Source organism: Vitis vinifera, chromosome 11, assembly GCF_030704535.1.
Source record: "Vitis vinifera cultivar Pinot Noir 40024 chromosome 11, ASM3070453v1".
Classification (NCBI taxonomy): Eukaryota; Viridiplantae; Streptophyta; class Magnoliopsida; order Vitales; family Vitaceae; genus Vitis; species Vitis vinifera.
In genome coordinates, this window is record NC_081815.1 from 396,207 (window position 1) to 415,689 (window position 19,483).

General features: G+C 37.7%; 3 protein-coding genes across 8 annotated transcripts; all 3 read right to left on the reverse strand.

Moving 5' to 3' along the window:
- Positions 1–960: 960 nt before the first annotated feature.
- On the reverse strand, positions 961–6,823 carry LOC100257707 (uncharacterized). 6 transcript variants are annotated; one of them, XM_002277308.4, is made up of 8 exons: positions 6,655–6,823; positions 4,398–5,324; positions 4,090–4,182; positions 3,832–3,933; positions 3,587–3,652; positions 2,504–2,569; positions 2,229–2,297; positions 961–1,713 (listed from the first exon to the last, which is right to left on the reverse strand). In XM_002277308.4, the coding sequence occupies exons 2-8, from the start codon at positions 5,136–5,138 to the stop codon at positions 1,240–1,242; spliced, it is 1,611 nt and encodes a 536-aa protein (XP_002277344.2). In that variant the 5' UTR covers positions 5,139–5,324; positions 6,655–6,823; the 3' UTR covers positions 961–1,239. The 6 variants fall into 6 exon arrangements, with proteins under 6 accessions (XP_002277344.2, XP_010656080.1, XP_059596693.1 ...); XM_010657778.2 differs by having other exon boundaries at positions 2,208–2,297; positions 6,655–6,820; XM_059740710.1 differs by having other exon boundaries at positions 6,621–6,800.
- A 2,393-nt stretch (positions 6,824–9,216) lies between these two features.
- LOC100252570 (E3 ubiquitin-protein ligase RSL1) lies at positions 9,217–11,831 on the reverse strand. Its single transcript, XM_010657780.3, has 2 exons — positions 10,765–11,831; positions 9,217–9,456 (listed from the first exon to the last, which is right to left on the reverse strand). The coding sequence occupies exons 1-2, from the start codon at positions 11,673–11,675 to the stop codon at positions 9,378–9,380; spliced, it is 990 nt and encodes a 329-aa protein (XP_010656082.1). The 5' UTR covers positions 11,676–11,831; the 3' UTR covers positions 9,217–9,377.
- A 562-nt stretch (positions 11,832–12,393) lies between these two features.
- On the reverse strand, positions 12,394–16,445 carry LOC100242383 (uncharacterized). The gene is made up of 5 exons (XM_002274155.4): positions 16,225–16,445; positions 14,914–15,792; positions 14,375–14,575; positions 13,109–13,304; positions 12,394–12,989 (listed from the first exon to the last, which is right to left on the reverse strand). The coding sequence occupies exons 2-5, from the start codon at positions 15,757–15,759 to the stop codon at positions 12,805–12,807; spliced, it is 1,428 nt and encodes a 475-aa protein (XP_002274191.1). The 5' UTR covers positions 15,760–15,792; positions 16,225–16,445; the 3' UTR covers positions 12,394–12,804.
- Between the last annotated feature and the right edge of the window lie 3,038 nt (positions 16,446–19,483).

A 19,483-nucleotide genomic window follows, 5' to 3' on the forward strand; every position in this document is an offset into this window, starting at 1 on the left:
AGCCTTCAAGGTCCAGTTTTAGGCATGGTATTATCTCAGTATGTTTGACATCCAGTTCCACTTGGGTTCCCAAAACCCAGAAAGATGGTTGTATTTCTAGCAGTTTCAACACTCTTTGATTTGGTTAAACAGCGATTGTGAAGCACGTGGTAAAGGGGAGGACAGAAAGAAGCATGTAGTACAGATCCAAGGGTCAATATGCATAAAAGAGAGGCAGGGTTAGGATTGCATTATTGTACTGGACTACCATTGTTGTTCTTTTATCATAGCTCTTAACAAAAGGGGGAAAACAGCCCCCAATTTACCCCCAATCTATGTATTAAAGAGGAAATGATGAGTAAAATTAATTGTAGAAGTCTTTTTAGCATTTTCACTCAATTTAACTGGGTGGTTCTGTCAAAGGTTATGTAAAAGTCTTTTTAGCCTTCAAGGTCCAGTTTTAGGCATGGTATTATCTCAGTATGTTTGACATCCAGTTCCACTTGGGTTCCCAAAACCCAGAAAGATGGTTGTATTTCTAGCAGTTTCAACACTCTTTGATTTGGTTAAACAGCGATTGTGAAGCACGTGGTAAAGGGGAGGACAGAAAGAAGCATGTAGTACAGATCCAAGGGTCAATGTGATGATGTTTTGTAGGGGGGGGGGGGACAAGAAAAGGATTCTTCAACTGAAACAAGGCGCTTCACATGGTAAAGGGGAGGACAGAAAGAAGCATGTAGTACAGATCCAAGGGTCAATGTGATGATGTTTTGTAAAGGGGGGGGGGGGGGGGGGGGGGGGACAAGAAAAGGATTCTTCAACTGAAACAAGGCAGTGAGGATAGGATGGAGCTGTAGTGTCCGTAAATTTCAACAGGAAATGTGCTTTTAGACCCTATCAAAGTGAATGGATATAAACCCAATTCAGTAGAAGGCCTCAAAAGTCCAATAACCAGACCATAAAATTGAATGCCAAGGGCCATTGTCGTAAACTGGAGCTCATGAAATGTTATATACTTATGCAAATAGGCACATGCTCGCATATAAATGTATATATATGCATGCATGTATATATGTACATCTATACAAAACACAACCAAATCCCACTACTGTTAAAGACAGACCCACTCAGATAGTATTTACTAATCCTAAATTCTGGAACTACCAGCCTAAGGCAAAAAACGAGAAATTGAATCACAAATGAAGTTCAAACCAGAGTTGAGTTCTGAACTGGAATCAGAAATGAAGGTCAAACCAGAGTTTAAGTTTTGGCTTTCAGTTCTCTTGCAGTGCATGAGGTGCTCTTCAACTCTTCTTGTTTGTTAATAGCCCCATTGCAACTACTGGTGGTGATGCCTTCTCTGCTGAGTTTTCCAATCAGAACATTGCCATCAGAAGATGTATGATGTGTCCCAATGCCAGGTAAGCTGTTGCTACTGGTGTTGCTGCTACTGGTGTTGCTGCTACTGTTATTATTGGGAATGAATCCACCAATCAAACCGTTCTTTCCCTCATCGGACCCAGTACCTGATGATGCTGCCTTTCCACTGGATATGGCTGTAGCAAGAGCAATTGGCATAAGGCAGAGACCTTTGCTTTGAAGATATTGCATGGCCATGGTCACGTTGGACTCCATCAACTTCACTACTTCTTGCTCAAAGGCAATTTGATCAGGAGATTGACAAATATCTTCAGCTTGACCAGCCGAGGGTGAAAGTGACAGACCCTTAGAGCCCTAACCAAACAACGTCGGATGTTAAAGAATTGCCTTGTGAGTAGAATTTTCAAATTCCCCTCATTATCTTCATCTCTATAAGCATGCATTAATAATGAGAAAAAAAAATACTATAAAATGATAACCAATGGATACTCGCATACGGATATCATCTATCTAAACAATGATGGGTACTAGATAACAAAAATTATTTTTATGCAAGTTTACTTGGTCCATTTATGTGAAGTTTTAACTAAATTTCGCTAGAATAATTAATATTCCCAACCACTTAACCCTGTTTGTCCTTGACGAGATCCCACATGGAACATTCATGGAATCAAGTCACCTAAGGTCTTTTCAACCCCATTGAGTGATTCCTCTTAGCAGAGTTTTAGGTGGGCAAGATCCACATCAGAAGAAGAGGAAAGGTTTCCTGGTTTTCACCAAAATATGTGAAAACCATGCTCATTTCTTTTCTGTTCACTAAAAGAAGGAAAAAGTTTTTATGTGCTCACAGAAAGAGAAGGGTATAGCACCTCAGCTTGGCCATCTGTGATGAGAGGAACAACTGCCTCTGCTGCCCCCAGCCTACTCATGCTTAGTACCTGTAAATCATCATTTCAGAAGCAGTGCAAAATTTCCAACTGTAAGAAAGCAATGCCCAAAATCTCATTGCTATAGATCATTACAATTTGATCAAGACAAGGACCCATATTTTCTGGCCCCTGCATTTAACTCTACAAATGTAAATTTGAAGACTAAGTTCAACATCTCAAACATGGATTGGAGAAAGTTTTTATCCACTTTATACCTTGACCTGGAGCTGAAGAAATTTGACGTACTCAATGATTTCGTCGAGCATAGATGCTTTGTCCGTCTGCAGAAAGCAAAAAGGAATCAGTACTCTTTTTAGAGTCCTGCTGTGAATGGTCTTCCATACAATTAAGCTCCTCGAACACATGTTCCTAACTTGAGATTGATGAAAACAGCTTATGTCCTGGCCTGAAGATTAGTTTTTCATTGCCAACTACAGATTGCAGAGTTGAGAAATAATTATCTGATCTTGGAAAATAAGCCATTCTCTCTTTACAAGGGTTTATCAGGAAAGAACCATTAATAAAAGAAAAGGTGCTGTATATGGATCGTTCACATATTCTATTGAATTATAGGTATCTAGAGATTCAAAATTCATATATTTAGATGCAATGAAGGGAATGAAATAGCATGACAGACGCTGAACCCAACTCTCCTGTAGTGCTTACCAAGAAACTAGTAGAGAACAGAGTAAGATATGACTGGACGAGTGCTTGTAATTTGATAAAATCATTGGATCATGCTTAACAGAATTCAGACAGCTATTTTAACAGAGAAAGGTCTGATTTGGATTGGCTTTTCAAAAGCCAAAAGCTCTCCTCAAGCTCCAAAATTCCTTTTCAGCTCATGCAGGAAATCATTTCATTTAATGAAATTTTTATAATACTGAGATTGAATCAATGTCTAGAGCTTCAGGTCCTGGTTAAAAAGGTTATCCCAAGCAAAGCTTAAAACTAAGGGTTTAGTCATTTTTCATTTTTTGGACCATTTTCAGCTGAATCAATTTGCAAAAAATAATAGGGAACTCGTAGTTTGATTTGTTGAAATCAAAGAGCTCATTTAATTCTTCTGGAATTGAAGAAGTTTTGTCTACTGCTCTCAGGTTTCCGTCACCAAGGTTAATCTAACCACACTTAGAAATAAATGCCATACACCATACACATCTGGATTGCACAAAAACATTAGCTTTTACAGAAGCACCTGGATATTACTAAATGTAAACTAAAAAGAAAAAAGAAAAGAAAGCAATACATGAATATAGCACTCCATGAGGAATAAAACAAACAAAATAAGTAGGTACCTTATTGGAATTGGGAACAAGTTCTTGCAGGTTCTTCATCCTTTCAGCAATTTTCTCTCTCCGAAGCTGCATCATAGATATTTTTCAAAGGGACAACAAAAGAGATTATAACCCAGGAAAGTCTTTATCAAAGCCATTTTTTACATGTCAACTTCAAAGTCTAATGATGTGTCTTAGATATGAGAGTGAATAACAAACAACATGAAGAACTTGTTTCAGATGATCATACAAAATTTACAACTAACCCTTTCAGCAATACTGTGAGGATCAGTGGCCTGGCCTCGACGAGCCCTTACACGCGGCTTTCCAGTTCCATTACAGCCACCAGAAGCAGTACCTACCGTAGTCTGTAATTGAAAATTGTGAGGTTGATTTGTATAATGTTTGATGGGTTTCCTTCACTCAACTCTAACAGCTGATAAGAACTAATGAGCAAACAATACTAAAAAAACTGACAACAAATCCTTCACTAAACATGGAGAAATAGAAATTATATGAAGCACCTGTGGCAAAGACTGTAATCCAGATGCTGTCATTGTCATGTGGGGCCCAACCGCAGAAGGAGAGAAAGGATGAGTGTGCTGCTCTTCTTTCCCCTACATTGTACCAAAAGAAAAATGTAAATGCAGCTCTCAAACTTAGAACATTCGACAAAAACATAGTTAGCTTCCCCACTAAATCAGAGCATCAGATAAATTGAGCCACCAGCATACCACAAGGCAAGGTGACGTCACCATCATGTGTATTTGGTTCCCTTAATTTGATCTTTCCTGGTTAGTCAAATCATCCATGAAACTTGAAAGATTGATACCTTTATGGGGATTGCTGAAGAAATGTTATCAAGTTGCAGAATTTCATCCCCAACGTATCTGTTCCTCATGATATCCATTTCATTATCCACATATTCTCCTTGCAGACCAAAGCCCTGCATCTTGTATTCTCCCATAACAGGAGACAAGGAGGAACCACCCCCGTAAGATGGTTGAGACCACAACTGTGGAATTGGAGGCAATGCTTGAAAATTTCCAACTGATCTCTGAAAATCAGATGGCTCATTACCATTGCACCCAACATGATCCAGCTCAGTGAAAGGACGAGATGACCTAGACATGCCACCAATCAGCGAAAGCTGCTTGGGAGAGCCAAGATCCAGTGAGCATGGGGTTGAAGTAGGAGTATTTAGTTGCAGGCCCACGTATCCAACTTCTGAGCTGCCATTCACTGCTCCATTCAAGGAGGAATTGCCTTCAGTGTTTTGAAGGTCTTGCTGCCGTGGAGCTTCTTCCAAAAGTAAGCCCTTGCCAAGACCATGATCAGACTCTCCACCAAGAACAATAGATGAAGTATCTTGAGTAACCAAGCCCTCGATCATAAGGTTTGAATTAGTCATGCCAACAGGTGAGTTTTTTTTATCACCTTCATATATTCCAATTGAATCTGAAAGCATCCCATTTGTTTGGCTAGGCTCACCACAAATCCAAGATGATCCCTCCTTCACATTCACATCTGACCATGATGTGGATGAAAACAAGTGATCCAGATACTCATCCATTATAAAACGCTGTGCAATGTGAAATCCCTGAGCTGAATCTTGCAAAAGCAAAAGCTCCACAGAATTGCTTTTCTTTCTTCTTTTTTTTTCAGAGCCAGTACCAACTGTAAAGGTATATGTCCAAATATCTATGCTGCACTGCAGTTGCAAGATAATCACCTCCGCTCATATCCTCTCTGCCACTACCTAAGATTATGAAAGCCAGAGACAGTTAACAAGTCATTAATCCCATACTGGAGAGTTAAACTAGAAAAGCAAGTAAAAAATAGTAACAATAATATGTCTAGAGAACAAACAAAAAATTACTTGTTGCACAGGAAACCAACATAAAATAAAAAAAATTGAGAGATTCTCCTGTACGGGAATTGAAAAGAATCCAGATCATGTCCACACACATATATGAAGAGAAGCCATTCCTGCCAGACCCGTCACCTGTTTTAGTACCAGAACAAGTTGACTAAAACATTGTGATTCTCTGGCTAGAACCAAAGCACAATGTGGGAGGTAGAAACAAATGCAGGGTGCCAAACAAGAGAAGTTCAGGAAGCCCCATATACACAATATATATAATTTATGTAAACAAAAAAAAAAAAAAAAAGAAGTGGCCACCTTAAAAAAAATATATCATACAAACAACTAGTACCTATACATGTTCCAAGAGCTATTCCAAGCTCCATTTTTTTGCCTGCCTTGTTTTTTTTTTTTTTTTTAACTACTAGGATCAGTATTGACATCTAGGGAAGCAAAATAAAGAAAATAAAACCATTTATGGATTGATCCAATACATTACAAGGGATAAAGTGAGGTAGTGTAGCACTACAATATCTATCTAACTTCAATAAAGCACAAAACAGAATATCACTTTCAAATTTTCAAGAGAAATTTTTTTAAAAAGAAGAAGAAAGAAAGAAATTTTCCTTTTAAGCATGGAAATTTCACACACAATTTAGAGAAAGCAATGAAACACATCGGAGGAGAAAATGGTAGAAATGAAATTATCAATTGAAATATTTCTCCCACAAAAGATCACTCCTTTTCCTTTCGTCATTTCTGAGCCACAGTGAAAAAAACCTCATTTAATGCAGTTCAGACCACCTCAATCTACACCAATCATGCCTCAGAAACCCTTCCAAAACCCTAATTCAACCACATGATCGCCAACTCAACATCCAACCAAACAAAAAATCAAATAAAAAATCAGCCAAAACCTCCTCAATTGTCAAAAAACTCATCCGACCTTAATAATCAATCAGCTAAATTCTAACCAAAAAAAAAGAAATTATTCTTTTGAAATTCTCTCCAGTCCCGAGTTCACGCAAATTCTCTCCACCATCCATCTGGAAAATGAAAAACTGAATTCTACATAATCCAAGGCAATTGTCCGCAGATGATTGAAAATTTGAAACTGGTATCAATAAAAAAGTAAAAATAAAATAAAAATAAAAATAAATAAACAAAAAAATCCAAAATGAAAAGAGAGACCGAATGAGAAGAAGAAGTAGAAGCAGAGCAGAACCTCAAGAAGCAGAGCAGCAGAAGAAGCAGAACTGGAATGCTCAGAAGAGAAACCGCTATTTTTTCTTTTCTCTTCAATTTAATTTTAAGATTATTTTCGATTCCGTGTCAATTTATCATTGGGACACGTGGCGGAAGCGTTTTTTAATTGCTGGAAATTAATGATAATTGTTTTTCAAAGCTTTGCAATACGTTTCTATATAAAATGGTGTGAGAGTGTCCGCTGCGGACTGATATTACGATAATGACCTCGGAAGCGGTGAGCCTATGAGATGAATCATGGATATTTTGGTCATTTCGTGTGGGAAGTTTTAATCCGCCGTATAAAGCGGAGAAGTTTCGCTTCTTTGAATCATTAGTCGTTGGTGTTTGACTATAAAGCCCTCTACTCCTTGGATTTTATATCTTTGCCCCGAAAATTTCCTTGATTTAGATTTACATGTGTTTTGCTTTCACTTTGCATGTAAATACTAAAAATACAAGATGTGAAGGTTTTTTTTTTTGGATAAATTTGGTGGCTAGAGAAGAATTCTAAAAATGCCCCAGGCGTGGGTGATTTGCCGTTTGCGTCACCGGAATGCCAATTGTGTCGAAGTGACGTAAATACCCCTCCCACGGAATATGTATTACCAAAATGGACTAACGTAATTCATCTTATTTCAATACATGCAAAGTAAGACCTTGATTAATGATTATAATTAATAATTAACCCAAAAAAAAAAGTGTGAAAAAAACGCAAGTAATGTGATCTGAATATTACACTCCAAACAATTTTATTAAAATTCAATGCCTAAAACCCTAAATCCTAACTCCAATACTCATTATACAAAATCTTTCTTCTTTTATCTTTATGTCATTTTTGGTTCTAAAGAGTATTAAGGAAATAAAAAACATTTTTTGTATATCGAATTTTATTATAGAAATATAATTAAAATTTTATACATTTTAATATTTACATTAAAAAAAATAATTAAGTAAAATAATTTTGAAGACTTTAAATCTATTTTCTCTTTTTCTTTTTCTCACATTTTCCTTCAAACTTCTTCTCCCAAGTCCTAACACTTTACTAATTCCAACCACTGTAGACCCACCAAACCAAACCAATGGTGTAGTGATTTGGTTCTTTTTTCTACATAAAAGGAAAATGAATCACAATAACACATGTAAAAAAAAGAATCAAAGTTCTTATAAAAACGAGATTTGGTTTCTCATTTTCATTCTTTATTCCAAAATGGCAACCATCTTAAAATGCAATGTGGGTTCAAGTCAAGGCTTACAAATTCCTAAGGGTGAATGGCTCAAGTCAATGGCATTGTACCTGCTCCTTGTTGCATAATTAGGATAAGTTGTCATAAAGCACCAAGTGGCTATCAAAACACACACAAGACACATTCACCTGTCATGGATTCAAAGTGATGGAGTTCATCCTCAGTTGGTATACCAGAGAGCGGGTGGTTGTTGGATGAATAGAAGAAGATTTGAAGCTTATTGTGTTTGTCAAAAACACCTTTTTATCACACAAATTATTAATGTTTTGGGGAAGGTGGGATCATGTTGGATCCTGTATTTCTAAAGAAGGAGACATATGGGACCATCTTCAGTCATTTTGGCTGCCCAGATAATTTCATTGTATTTGGTCCTTTTCCTTCACCTTCCTCTTTTTATCCAATTAAATATCGTCCTTGACTTTCTGGTCCCTCTCACCAACACTATCAACCACCCTGGCTGGATGATTTACTGCACAATTTTCATAATGTAATATCATTCTTCTGCTTTCCTATGTGGCCTATCAATATAATCCTGACAACTAAGCCTCTGACTTTTACCCTTAATTCCATATTATTTTAAAAACAGTTTTTTGAGAATATTTTTAGAAAACGGTTCTCATCTGTTTTCACGGATAAAATTATTCTCAACTTATTCTTCATAAAAGAATTGTATGCCTAATGCAAAAAAAAAAAATTAAATGTTCTCAAATTTTTAATTGTTGCTCAAAAAGCAACTTAAAAGTAAAAACACCTCAAAGTTTACTAAAGGTGTTTTCTAAGTTAGAAAACAGTTTTCTGATCACAAAAAAAAAAATGTTTTAGAAAACAGTTAGCAAATAGAGACCATGAATCCCTTCCATGTATGATATCTCACACTAGAAAATAAGAAGAAAGAAACAAGTGAAGGAACCAGATTTGCATCCATGGCTGGTAAATTGATTGGATGTGAATTAGATTTCAGGAAAAAATTTTGATTTAAAAAGCTTATATCAAGAGTTGGGCTTCCTGTTTTGTCTTTGGGGCATAGGAGTCACAAATCTCTTTTCATTACCCTTTTTCCAAACCACTAGGAGAATTCTAGTAGCTTAGTCCATCTTCATCATTAAAGGCTTTCTACATCTATCCATCCCAACACAGCAGAAATTGTATCACCCCCCTTCTCCATTTTTCCCCTCTCTGAATCCTACCAAGACAGATGTTCAAATGAGACTTTATCCCCAAAACTAGTAGTGCCCACATGCGAACTCATAATCAGCTTTCATCTCAACAATCAACAAAATCTAGTTGAAAAATCATGATGCAAAAAGCCCTCCATGAGGATTCTAAAATCCAAGTTTGATTTTAAAATATGAGTTGATACTGCTTGCAATGGTGTTTCTAATTGTTATATCAAACTATACAAAAAGACTTTCTACATCAAACTTATACCAAGCAATCAGAAAATATCTACCAAGAATTAATGCCGACAATGGGGACATATATGGGAGATGGTAGATGAGGGAGCTCCACAGTTGTAACAGAAAGCAAATCCACACCTGTGATTAGTCAAGAAGAGTAATAACCATGATAAATCATACAGCATTGGGTGTTCAATAAATGCAGCAGAAGGGATCATCACCAGCTTAGAAGACTTCAATATGATACCTAGGATTTTTTTAGGTTATACACTTGAATTCAGATCACAGAAGTCACATTGCAAAAGGGAGGTTATTCGTGAATATAAAACACCAACAATCACACACAGTATCAAACTTCCTCTCAAATTTCGAAAGTTCATCCTCAAGCTGTTGATAAGGATTTGGCAAAAGTTTAGAGGGCACAAGAGCAGTTGAAGAACATGCTTAAGGAAAGCATTGGCAGTGCAATGTCCCCAGCAAAACTAGATTTGGAAGGACAGTTGTAAAAGCAAGTCGTGGTGATGATAACATGGCATTATTTGAATCACAGTATAGCCATATTAATCATCAGCAGAGATTCATTTATGATACATGTCTGATGAATCTTGAGAATTATGTGTACCATGTTGAATAATGATGTTTCAGCACCAATAAAATATGTTGAACGACTATGAATTTTAAAAAGATAAAATCATTCAGATCGTTCTTGGATGATGAACACAACCATTTGAAGTAACACAAGTTATCATCATCTGTAGCTAACTCACAGACTAGAAGCTCTGGAACCTTTGATCACATTCATCTTACAACAAACAGATAGAAGAAATTATGGAAAGGTACAATCCATCATGATATTTTTTGCTCTTTTTCGTTTGTAGAAGAGATTGTTTGTTTATTTAAATGGGAGCAGGGAGCAATGCTCTTAAGGGGTTGCATTTCATAGGCAAGGATATAAAGTGAATATAACTGAGCAGTAAAAGCTTAATGTCAAAGCCCATGTTCATGCTTTAAGACAACAAATATGTTATCTGGCAGATGAAATCTAGTTATCTTATGGTATAATAATGTTAGGAGAGAGAGAGAGAGAGAGAGAGAGAGAGAGAGCAAATGATGTCAGTTTTCAAAAATATTTTAAGCGGGGCACCATGACATGGAAAATTCTTGAAGTGCTGCAAAGAAATCACTTTCAGTATTAATAAACAGAGTGATACTATTCTCTTCCTGGGGTGTGATTGATTCTTCTAGAAAAGGATAAACAATTGGAAGAGGCCACTGCCCATTTCAGTTTTGTACTTTTGTTAATTAATAACAAGATATACGGTAAGAACAAAGAAGGCCAATAAAAAATGAGTAAGCAAGTAGTATAATAAAGTAACTAAAAACAACAAATCCACACAAATACAGATGAGAGGCAATGGGAAGAAGAAGAAAGGACAATGCCCTCACCTGCACCTGATATACATGCAACCAAATGATTTCTCAACGTAGAACTTGCACTTGGGGCACCTCTTCCAGTTATTGGTCTTGGCAAGATTCATCATCAAAATGTCCTCTCTCCCTCTTTCATCCTTGTTCAATTTCTGAAACTCCCCACAATCAATCCCAGAATGCCAAGGAACCTCACACTGGGCGCAGAAGAGCCTCCTACAATTGGGGCACTCAGACTCTTTAATGACCTCTCCTTCATCTCTGATTAACAGAGCAGAACAATCCTTGTAAGGACAGTAGAATTTTTGAGACCCAAGAATGAGAGCCTCGCATAAAGCATTTCCCCAGCGATCAAACACATGGGATGGGAGGATGGGACGACACTGCTGGGGCTCTAGCACTCCGGTGCAGTTGGGTGCGGGGCAAGAAATCCGGGAAACGTTGTCTTGAAGTTTAGAGGCCACGTATTTGGTCATGCAGTCGGAGCAGTAAGAGTGGGGGCAGCCCTTGATGCTGAAGGAGTGGTTTAGGGGTTTGGGGTCAATGCAGATTTCACAAACGAAGGTTGGAGGAGGGTCTGGTTTGGAATTGGAGGGCTGCCCTGTTTCAGTAACAGAAGGAAAAGTAAAGGGTTTTCTCGTGGAGAATGCATGTGGGGTTGTGGGGGGGTTTATGCCCAGAATTTGCAGATCATCATCATCATCGTCGTTGTCGAGGTGGATGAGAGGGGTTTGGGGTTGAAGGAGAGAAGCTTTGATGGAGAGATAGAGTTCTTTGTCAGCAGAGTATTGCTCGACGGAGATTGCAGTGTTCCTGGTGCCTCCCCTGCAAGATATGGGTGTCAAAAACAACGACACTTGTTCTTCAGCATCTTCTTCCTCCATATCCACTATCTCAACTACAGGTCTCTCCAGCTTCATCGCCTCCATCGTCTCTGCTATTTCCACTATTGGGGAAAGAGAGTCGACCGCAGTTCCCGACGTTCAATGCATATCCCTTTATCTTACTTTTCGAATTCGTTTATCTATATATTACCAGAAAATGCGGGGATATAGATGACAGTTTTGTGCAAAAATAATTCCTTTAAAAAAAAAATCCATAAAAGCAAAACTAGTACTTGTTATCCATGACATTTTGAATTTTTTTTAGGTGGTCAAAGCCTTAGATTTTATATTTTTATTAAAAATAAAAAAACCCCAAAACAACCCATTTCATAATTTGGTGGGTCTCTGGGATCCTTTATGTGACCCAATAGACTATAGTTATAAAGCTCTGTGACAACAACAAAACCCAGAAAAAAGACAGTTATTTTATATCAAACTAGAATTAGAAAGTGAATGAATCATCTTTTCAAACAAAGTAATGCCTCCTAGGTAAATTTATTTCATTCTCATTTTGGAAAATCTAAAAGGAATACTCTCATTTTTGTATTTAAACTAAATTTAAGTTTTTCTAGAACAAGTAATACCTTGATTTTTGCATTTTAACTAAATCAAGTAGATAAAGACAAACGGTTTTGAAGAAGATAAAAAATATGTAAAGAAATAATGGAAGGAAAATCATTTAAAGCCGTAGTAGGCAATTGTTAAAGTGGATGGGAGAAGCCTACAAGTAATGCTACAGAAACCCCATCTAGGCAGCAGAATATTTTAAGCTCTAAATGATCCACCATTCATAAGTCAAATAAAAACATGTACACCATTAGTTTATATACAGGTATATGTAACACTTTCAATTCACATATCCACGGTGCAGTCAGCCAGTCTCCAGTCTCCACTACATACCATGACACAGAATAAAAGAAGAAATAGATTTATACTTAAGAGCTGTCTGTGGTGTGCATCCTATTTTTCCTTTGTGAAACATAAAATATAAACCAAGGTGGCCGAGGGATTTTATAATTTCACATCAAGGCCAAGGAATTGATTTCATGAGAATCAAGAACCCCCTTGATTCTTAACAGACTCACACCAGCCAGTTCATCCATGGAGATATATTCAAGAATCAAGGAAACTTCCAAGGGCAGCAAGGAGATGGTATATGCAAAGGGAGCTGAGTCTAATGCTGCAGTTTGGAGTAGAGGTCTTTAAGGGCAGTATACAAGGGCTCAGCAGCCTTTGGTCTGTCCACTGTCCCAAGTAGAATGTCGGCTGTGGTGAGGTAAGGATCACCATAGAACCGTAGGTTTGTATCCATCCTTGTTGCAACAATGTTCCCTTCCAATGACACTCCAACAAATGCACCTGTTCCCCTCCCAACAAAATCGGTCATCAGCTACTACTCCCCAAAACTTGAAACTCCCCAAATACAAAGCATTCAAGTATGAATATATATATATATATAGATCTCCAGGATACAATACCTTTGCTACAACTGTATGTATAACACATGCCAGAACCTCTATCTCCAGCTCGGAGATCTGCTTCCAACACTCTTCCTACAGGTCCTGCAGCAGCACTGCAACCAGCACCAAGAGAAAAATGCATGCGACTACAAAATGTCTTCACAGCTTTGGAACCATGAAGCACAATTATGAAGTCCATGAGCTCACCCCCAATCTGTGGGAAGGAAGGAAATAGAAGATCATCAATTAGAACAGAAAATACAGAAGGATCAGCACAAAGAACATCTGTGACCATATGGAGAATTTGAAGACACAGCAAGACCAAATTAGCATGGAAAAATCAAGCTGTTGACAGAATGTATTCACATCACCCTTCCTATCAAAAACTACTTCGTGACCATTGGTGGATGACACATTAGTTCAAGGTGAGGCCATCTGATCTTTTGATTCTAAAGACACATACCATCAGTTATAATTCCAGGGGAAAGCCAAGGAGCATTGCACAATGCCAAGGGATGGTGGGATTTTGGCATTGACACCCACTCCTCAGGTGATGCTTGAGTCACTCAAGTGCTATCCATACAGGGTTCCAGCCTTGGGAACCTCCACACAACAAGACCTATTTATTGACCTTAGCATTACAAGGCCCAGATGACCACAGTTGAAGCAGTACAAAAATCCTTAGCTCACTCCCAAGAATCTCCCTGATTCATTGAATGTCCCTTGAGATTCTGACCCTTAGCCCACTACTACTATTTTCCTCCCCAGTGTTCCCCTCAAATAGCTCTACTAAAATGAGAAACACCAGATGTGTACTGTCCTTCATGCATTAGCTACAAGTAAGTCAGAAAACTGCTAAAGTTCTGTGTGGTGGTTAAAGATAGATACCAAAATATTCCATCAACAAGAACAGGATGACTAAATTTAGGATGACAGTTTTCACATTGGTTGGGAATTTGCAATCATGGATCTTCCCATAGACTTTTCAAAACCCTCACAAACTGCTAGAATATCTTCATCATCACTCCAAAATTAACCTACACCTTGAGAAAGGAAAAACAAATTTCCCCTCAAAAGAGAATTTTAGTGCACTATCCTTTTGATCTCCACAGTTCTTTGAAGCACATGCATATCCTAAAACTGTTCTACTTTTCTTCTATAGTTTCCTCTTTCTTTAAGACTGAGAACAAAACTGATTCTAGTTTCTCAAGAAAAAAACATATAACTATGGTAACACTGACTGGCACCATAAAATGGAAGAACCATAACAGATGGTATGTTTACCTGAGCACCCCATCCTAAACCGACAGAGAATATGGCAGATGGTGCAGACCATGATCCATCTGACCTTCGGGCAACAACCAAACCAGTGCCAAGTTTGTAAGAAACTAGCATGCCAGCTTTAGCAACTGTTATAATAGCCAAGCCTCTGGCTCCTTTCAGAACTGCTAAGGGAATGGACCTCTCAGGGTTCAATCTAGCAACCTGTCAAATTAAATAATGATTACATTGTAAGAATTTGAAAAGATATCCATATTGGAATATGGTATAAATAAAATAGGTATGTCATAGATGTGCTGATCTGCTGGCATCCTGGGTAGCTTCCCAAGTGACCTCAGTATGGAAGGCCTGGAGTTCAAGCCACCCTTTTATCTTAGCAATATAATTCTTGCATACAGAATGCAATTGACAACTTAGATGTGAACTTTTTATTACATCATGACCCTTGAGATTGCAGAAAAGGACATTTTGGTGTTAATTTCAAAGTGGTAGAACCAATCACTTGTGCAAATATGACTTTTTTTAAATGCTAAAAATCACACCTGGTAGTAGCTCCTCAATGTATTAGCTGACTTGTATATCTCATGTTCCATGGACAAACCAACTGGAAGATTCAGCCATCCTCGTGTACATGTCCAGTCCATCACATCATGCTTTGCAACTTGTGCAGCATTGCTAATGCTATTAATTAGAATATTCTGTAGAGGATCAAGCCTATCATAGCAGGCATCACACACCCTTTGTGGATTCCTCTCTCTGAACTTAACGGGCAGCAAAGACCTTCCTTTAGTGCATGCTCTGCAGAATATCCCCCCACAAAACCGACAATGATGTCTTCCACGTGTAAGAGCTGTGAAGGGGGCAGTGCACTGCATGCAAACTGTGGTAGAACTGTCGGGAACCCATTCTGGGGGTTCAGCATCCAAAACTTCCTTGTAAGCACTATAGTTAATCCCACTTGGCTCCAGAAGTGGTGGGGCACTAGGTATGTAAACCGAAGGATGCAAGAAACTATCTCCATTCTTTCCGGACCCAAGAAATGAAACATTTGAAGTGGGGGACTGCTGGCTTCCTGCATCACCGATGCCTTTATTCCGCCCAGTCAAAATTGCAAATATCCCACCCAAAACATTTTTCAAGTTCACCTCAGGAGGCATACCATATTGCTGCGTAGAGTTACAAGGCTCCTCAATTGAATCGCATTCCTCATCAACAAAATCCTCGGACTGGAGGGGGTATTGGTAGGAGTAATCTTGTTTGGAGGACCTTGAGCCCTGGGGCATAGCCCAGACAGAATCACTGAAGTCATCATCATAGTACAAGTTGGTATTTCCCTTCTCTAGCTTAGAAAGGGAAGAATATGAAACTTTCCCCTGGGACGTAGCCATGCGTGTGATAAATTCCAATAAAGGATTATCCTACTGCAGTTTCAACCCAACAAATCAATCAACAGGCAGAGCAAATAGGCAGCCACAGAAACACAATTCCAAAGGAAACTAGCTCCGAAACAATAACCAACAAGAAAACAAAACTAGCATACTCAATCGAGATCCAGTAAATCAAGTGCTAAATTGATCCAATCATATAGGAGATTTAAAAAAAATGGAAAAGAACAATTAAAAATAAAAATAAAAATAAAAAGGCGCAAGGGGGGTATTTTCCGAGCATCCACGAGAATTAATTAGCGATACATAATTACACATCAAAAGTTCATGGCCCGGCTTGGTATTAGGGTTTTTAAAGCAATTACCTTGTTACTCACCCTCTCTTTCTCATTAGGGCAAAACAGCAAAATAAAAGAAAAGAAGAGAAAATTAAGAAGAAAGAATGAAAAGGGGAAACAAGTAGCCTACCTCAAATATAAAATAGTGAATCCTGCAAATGATTTCAAGATAACTTCAATCGCCCTGCCTTCTCTACCTGAGGGATTAGCTTAGGTTTTCGATTGAGAAAAGGAGGTTGAGTCGAGACGGAGACGGGAAGAGGAGGATGAAGGTAACTTCCAAATTCCAATCTCCTACACCCTCACGCACGCTCCAGTTGAACAAAACCCAAGGTAACAAACAAGCAGCCAACTTTATAGGCTCTTGGGGCCCATGGGCCACTTCTTCCCTACGGGCCGATCTTTCTACACGGTTGTTTGTTACAGTTTTACTTCCCCTCCCGCCAACGCCGCTCAACTTGCACTGTTACTGTAACGACCCGCACCCAACCATATAGATATTGTCCGCTTTGGGCCCAAGGAGGCTCTCACGGTTTTAAAACGCGTCTACTTGGTTAAGAGGAGCCTCTACATATATAGCGCCAGGAACTTCCTCCCCTATCCGATGTGGGACATCACAAATACCCCCCATGCAGACACAACGTCCTCGTTGTGTCCCATGGGATTGCGGGGCCAAATAGACAAATCCAAACAAACCCCCACACCGGGGTCAGGGATCGGCTCTGATACCATTTGTAACGACTCACACCCAACCATGTAGATATTGTCCACTTTGGGCCCAAGAGGGCCCTCACGGCTTTAAAATGCGTCTACTTGGTTAAGAGGAGCCTCTACATATATAGCGCCAGGAACTTCCTCCCCTATCCGATGTGGGACATCACAAATACCCCCCCATGCAGACACAACGTCCTCGTTGTGTCCCATGGGATTGCGGGGCCAAATAGACAAAGCCAAACAAACCCCCACACCGGGGTCAGGGATCGGCTCTGATACCATTTGTAACGACCCGCACCCAACCATATAGATATTGTCCGCTTTGGGCCCAAGGGGGCTCTCACGGTTTTAAAACGCGTCTACTTGGTTAAGAGGAGCCTCTACATATATAGCGCCAGGAACTTCCTCCCCTATCCGATGTGGGACATCACAAATACCCCCCATGCAGACACAACGTCCTCGTTGTGTCCCACGAGATTGCGGGGCCAAATAGACAAAGCCAAACAAACCCCCACACCGGGGTCAGGGATCGGCTCTGATACCACTCTGTCACGCCCCAAGACCCACTCCAAGGGCGTGACGGTCATTTCACACCTCAAACCCGAAGGCTTAAAGTATAATCTGACCCAAACAATCATATTGTAACTGGATGTTACCAATTACCAAATACCTGTTCAGAGTAGCGGAACAAAATCTAAAATCCTCAAAATTCAATTTCCAAATAACTTTCAAATATCAAATGATCCAAATGAACATAACTAATAGTTAAACAAAATCCAACGTAAAATCCTAAGTCAAATCCTAATGATGACCATTCCTCAGCCTAGCCATCACTCCTCACCCGAACTAAGAGTACTTGAAAAATTTTCAACAATTGGGAATGAGCTCACAGCCCAATAAGGAATATTAATGCAATTCATGGATCAAATATTTTCATTTCAAATAGGAGATATCATTTTTTTTTTCTCATCAAATATCAGAGTTTCAAAAATACCAATATATTCAAAATTCAACCAACCAATTTCATATCAAATTCAAACACTTTCACATAAGATTCAATCAAATCCATTCAATTTTATTTTTTTTTAATTACTCTGGTTATCAAATATCAAATGCCCAGTTAGGTGGGACTTTTCAAATGGGTGGCTAGCCTCAAATTGTTCCTGGTGGACGGAACCAAACACTACTAGTACTAGTAACCTCTAACCAAACCCCTAGAGGCTGGGGTCCAAATCAATTACATTCCCACCATGAAATGTAAAGGTCAACTATTATATCCCGTTGACAGGGCCGAATAGTCAACTATTATATCCCGTTGACAATGGCCAAATAAACCAGAGTGATGTTTTTGTTCAAGTATTCAAATTTACATAACATAATATCTCCATATTTTGTGTCATAAATAAAACAAAGTATTCCAACATAACATTTAGTGCAAAACAATTTGATCCATGCATGGTAACAAAATATCATTTTCTTTTCCACAATTCAAAATAACATATAAAATAATTTAATTTTATAAATATTGCATTAACTTCCCTTACCTCAAAAGAAGTCCTTGAAAGCTTGGGAGAAGAATAATTCTGAAAAAAAATATAATTTACTTTTCACCTAATATAATATAAGAGAAACAATTATTACTATTTATCTATAATTTAACTAATCTATTCCTTATTTAAATAAAACTAATAAATTCCCAATTTATTTCTAATAACACACTACTAATTTAATTAAATTACAATTTTATTTCATTATAAAACTCTATATATATATATTTTGCTAAATCTATTATTACTATTATCTTAATTATAAATCTAAAACTAAATATTATTAGTTTAATTAATCAATTCAAAAACCACTCAATGTCTCGGGTACACCAAACCAAACCAAAAAAAATAACTTTTTTTTTTTTTTTTCATTTCCATTATCATGCTTTATTATATATATATATATAAAAAGGCTCATGTGTCGGGTACACCAAACCAAACAAAAAAAAAACGCAAGTTTAGTTTTTTTTTTTTTTTTTCTTTCCTTTCATTGCCATCGTCATGCTTTATATATATATATATATATATATAAAGGCTCCTTCCAGCACAGTACACGTCCCCCATTTTTTTATTTTTTATTTTTTCCTTCCTTCCTTCCAGTGCTGTGCACACGCGTTCTCCCTTTCTTTTTTTTTTTTTCTGTTTTTTTTTTTTTTAACATTTTCTAATCTCTTCAACCACAAATAACAATATATTTATTTATTTATTTTTATATAAAATTAACCCTAGCCTAAAATCAAAACCTTCCAAGGAATTTTTTTTTTTTTTCTAATAAAACTTAAGATCTCCCAAATTCCAATACTAAAATCAAAATCTTATATTTTCACTATTTGATATTAAAACGAATTAAAAAAAAAAAAAATCTAACCCTAATCTAGATTTGGGGTTTTCCAAAAAAATATATCTAATGTGTTTGAAATTAATCAATAAATCTAAAATATTAAACTAGGGGTTAGAATCTTACCTATAGAGATCTGTTCTTCAACCCTGAAATCTGACTCCAACTTTACGTTCTCTGGAATTCTGCGAACAGGAACTCTATTCAGAAAAGAAGGGAAAGAATAAAATTTCTAATTTATACCTAGGGTAGTTATTCGTAAAATTACACTTTTACCCCTCTTCCACTTT

Coding starts and splice junctions, on each gene's coding strand:
- LOC100252570 (XM_010657780.3), bottom strand. CDS start 11,675: ATGGAGGCGATGAAGCTGGAGAGACCTGTAGTTGAGATAGTGGATATG. Junction 9,457..10,764: donor TGCATGTATATCAGGTGCAG/GTGAGGGCATTG, acceptor GACTAATCACAG/GTGTGGATTTGCTTTCTGTT.
- LOC100257707 (XM_010657778.2), bottom strand. CDS start 5,138: ATGGATGAGTATCTGGATCACTTGTTTTCATCCACATCATGGTCAGAT. Junction 4,183..4,397: donor CTTCAGCAATCCCCATAAAG/GTATCAATCTTT, acceptor GGTACAATGTAG/GGGAAAGAAGAGCAGCACAC. Junction 1,714..2,207: donor TGCTATACCCTTCTCTTTCT/GTGAGCACATAA, acceptor TTGTTTGGTTAG/GGCTCTAAGGGTCTGTCACT.
- LOC100242383 (XM_002274155.4), bottom strand. CDS start 15,759: ATGGCTACGTCCCAGGGGAAAGTTTCATATTCTTCCCTTTCTAAGCTA. Junction 13,305..14,374: donor GTTTAGGATGGGGTGCTCAG/GTAAACATACCA, acceptor TCCTTCCCACAG/ATTGGGGGTGAGCTCATGGA. Junction 12,990..13,108: donor TACATACAGTTGTAGCAAAG/GTATTGTATCCT, acceptor GGAGGGGAACAG/GTGCATTTGTTGGAGTGTCA.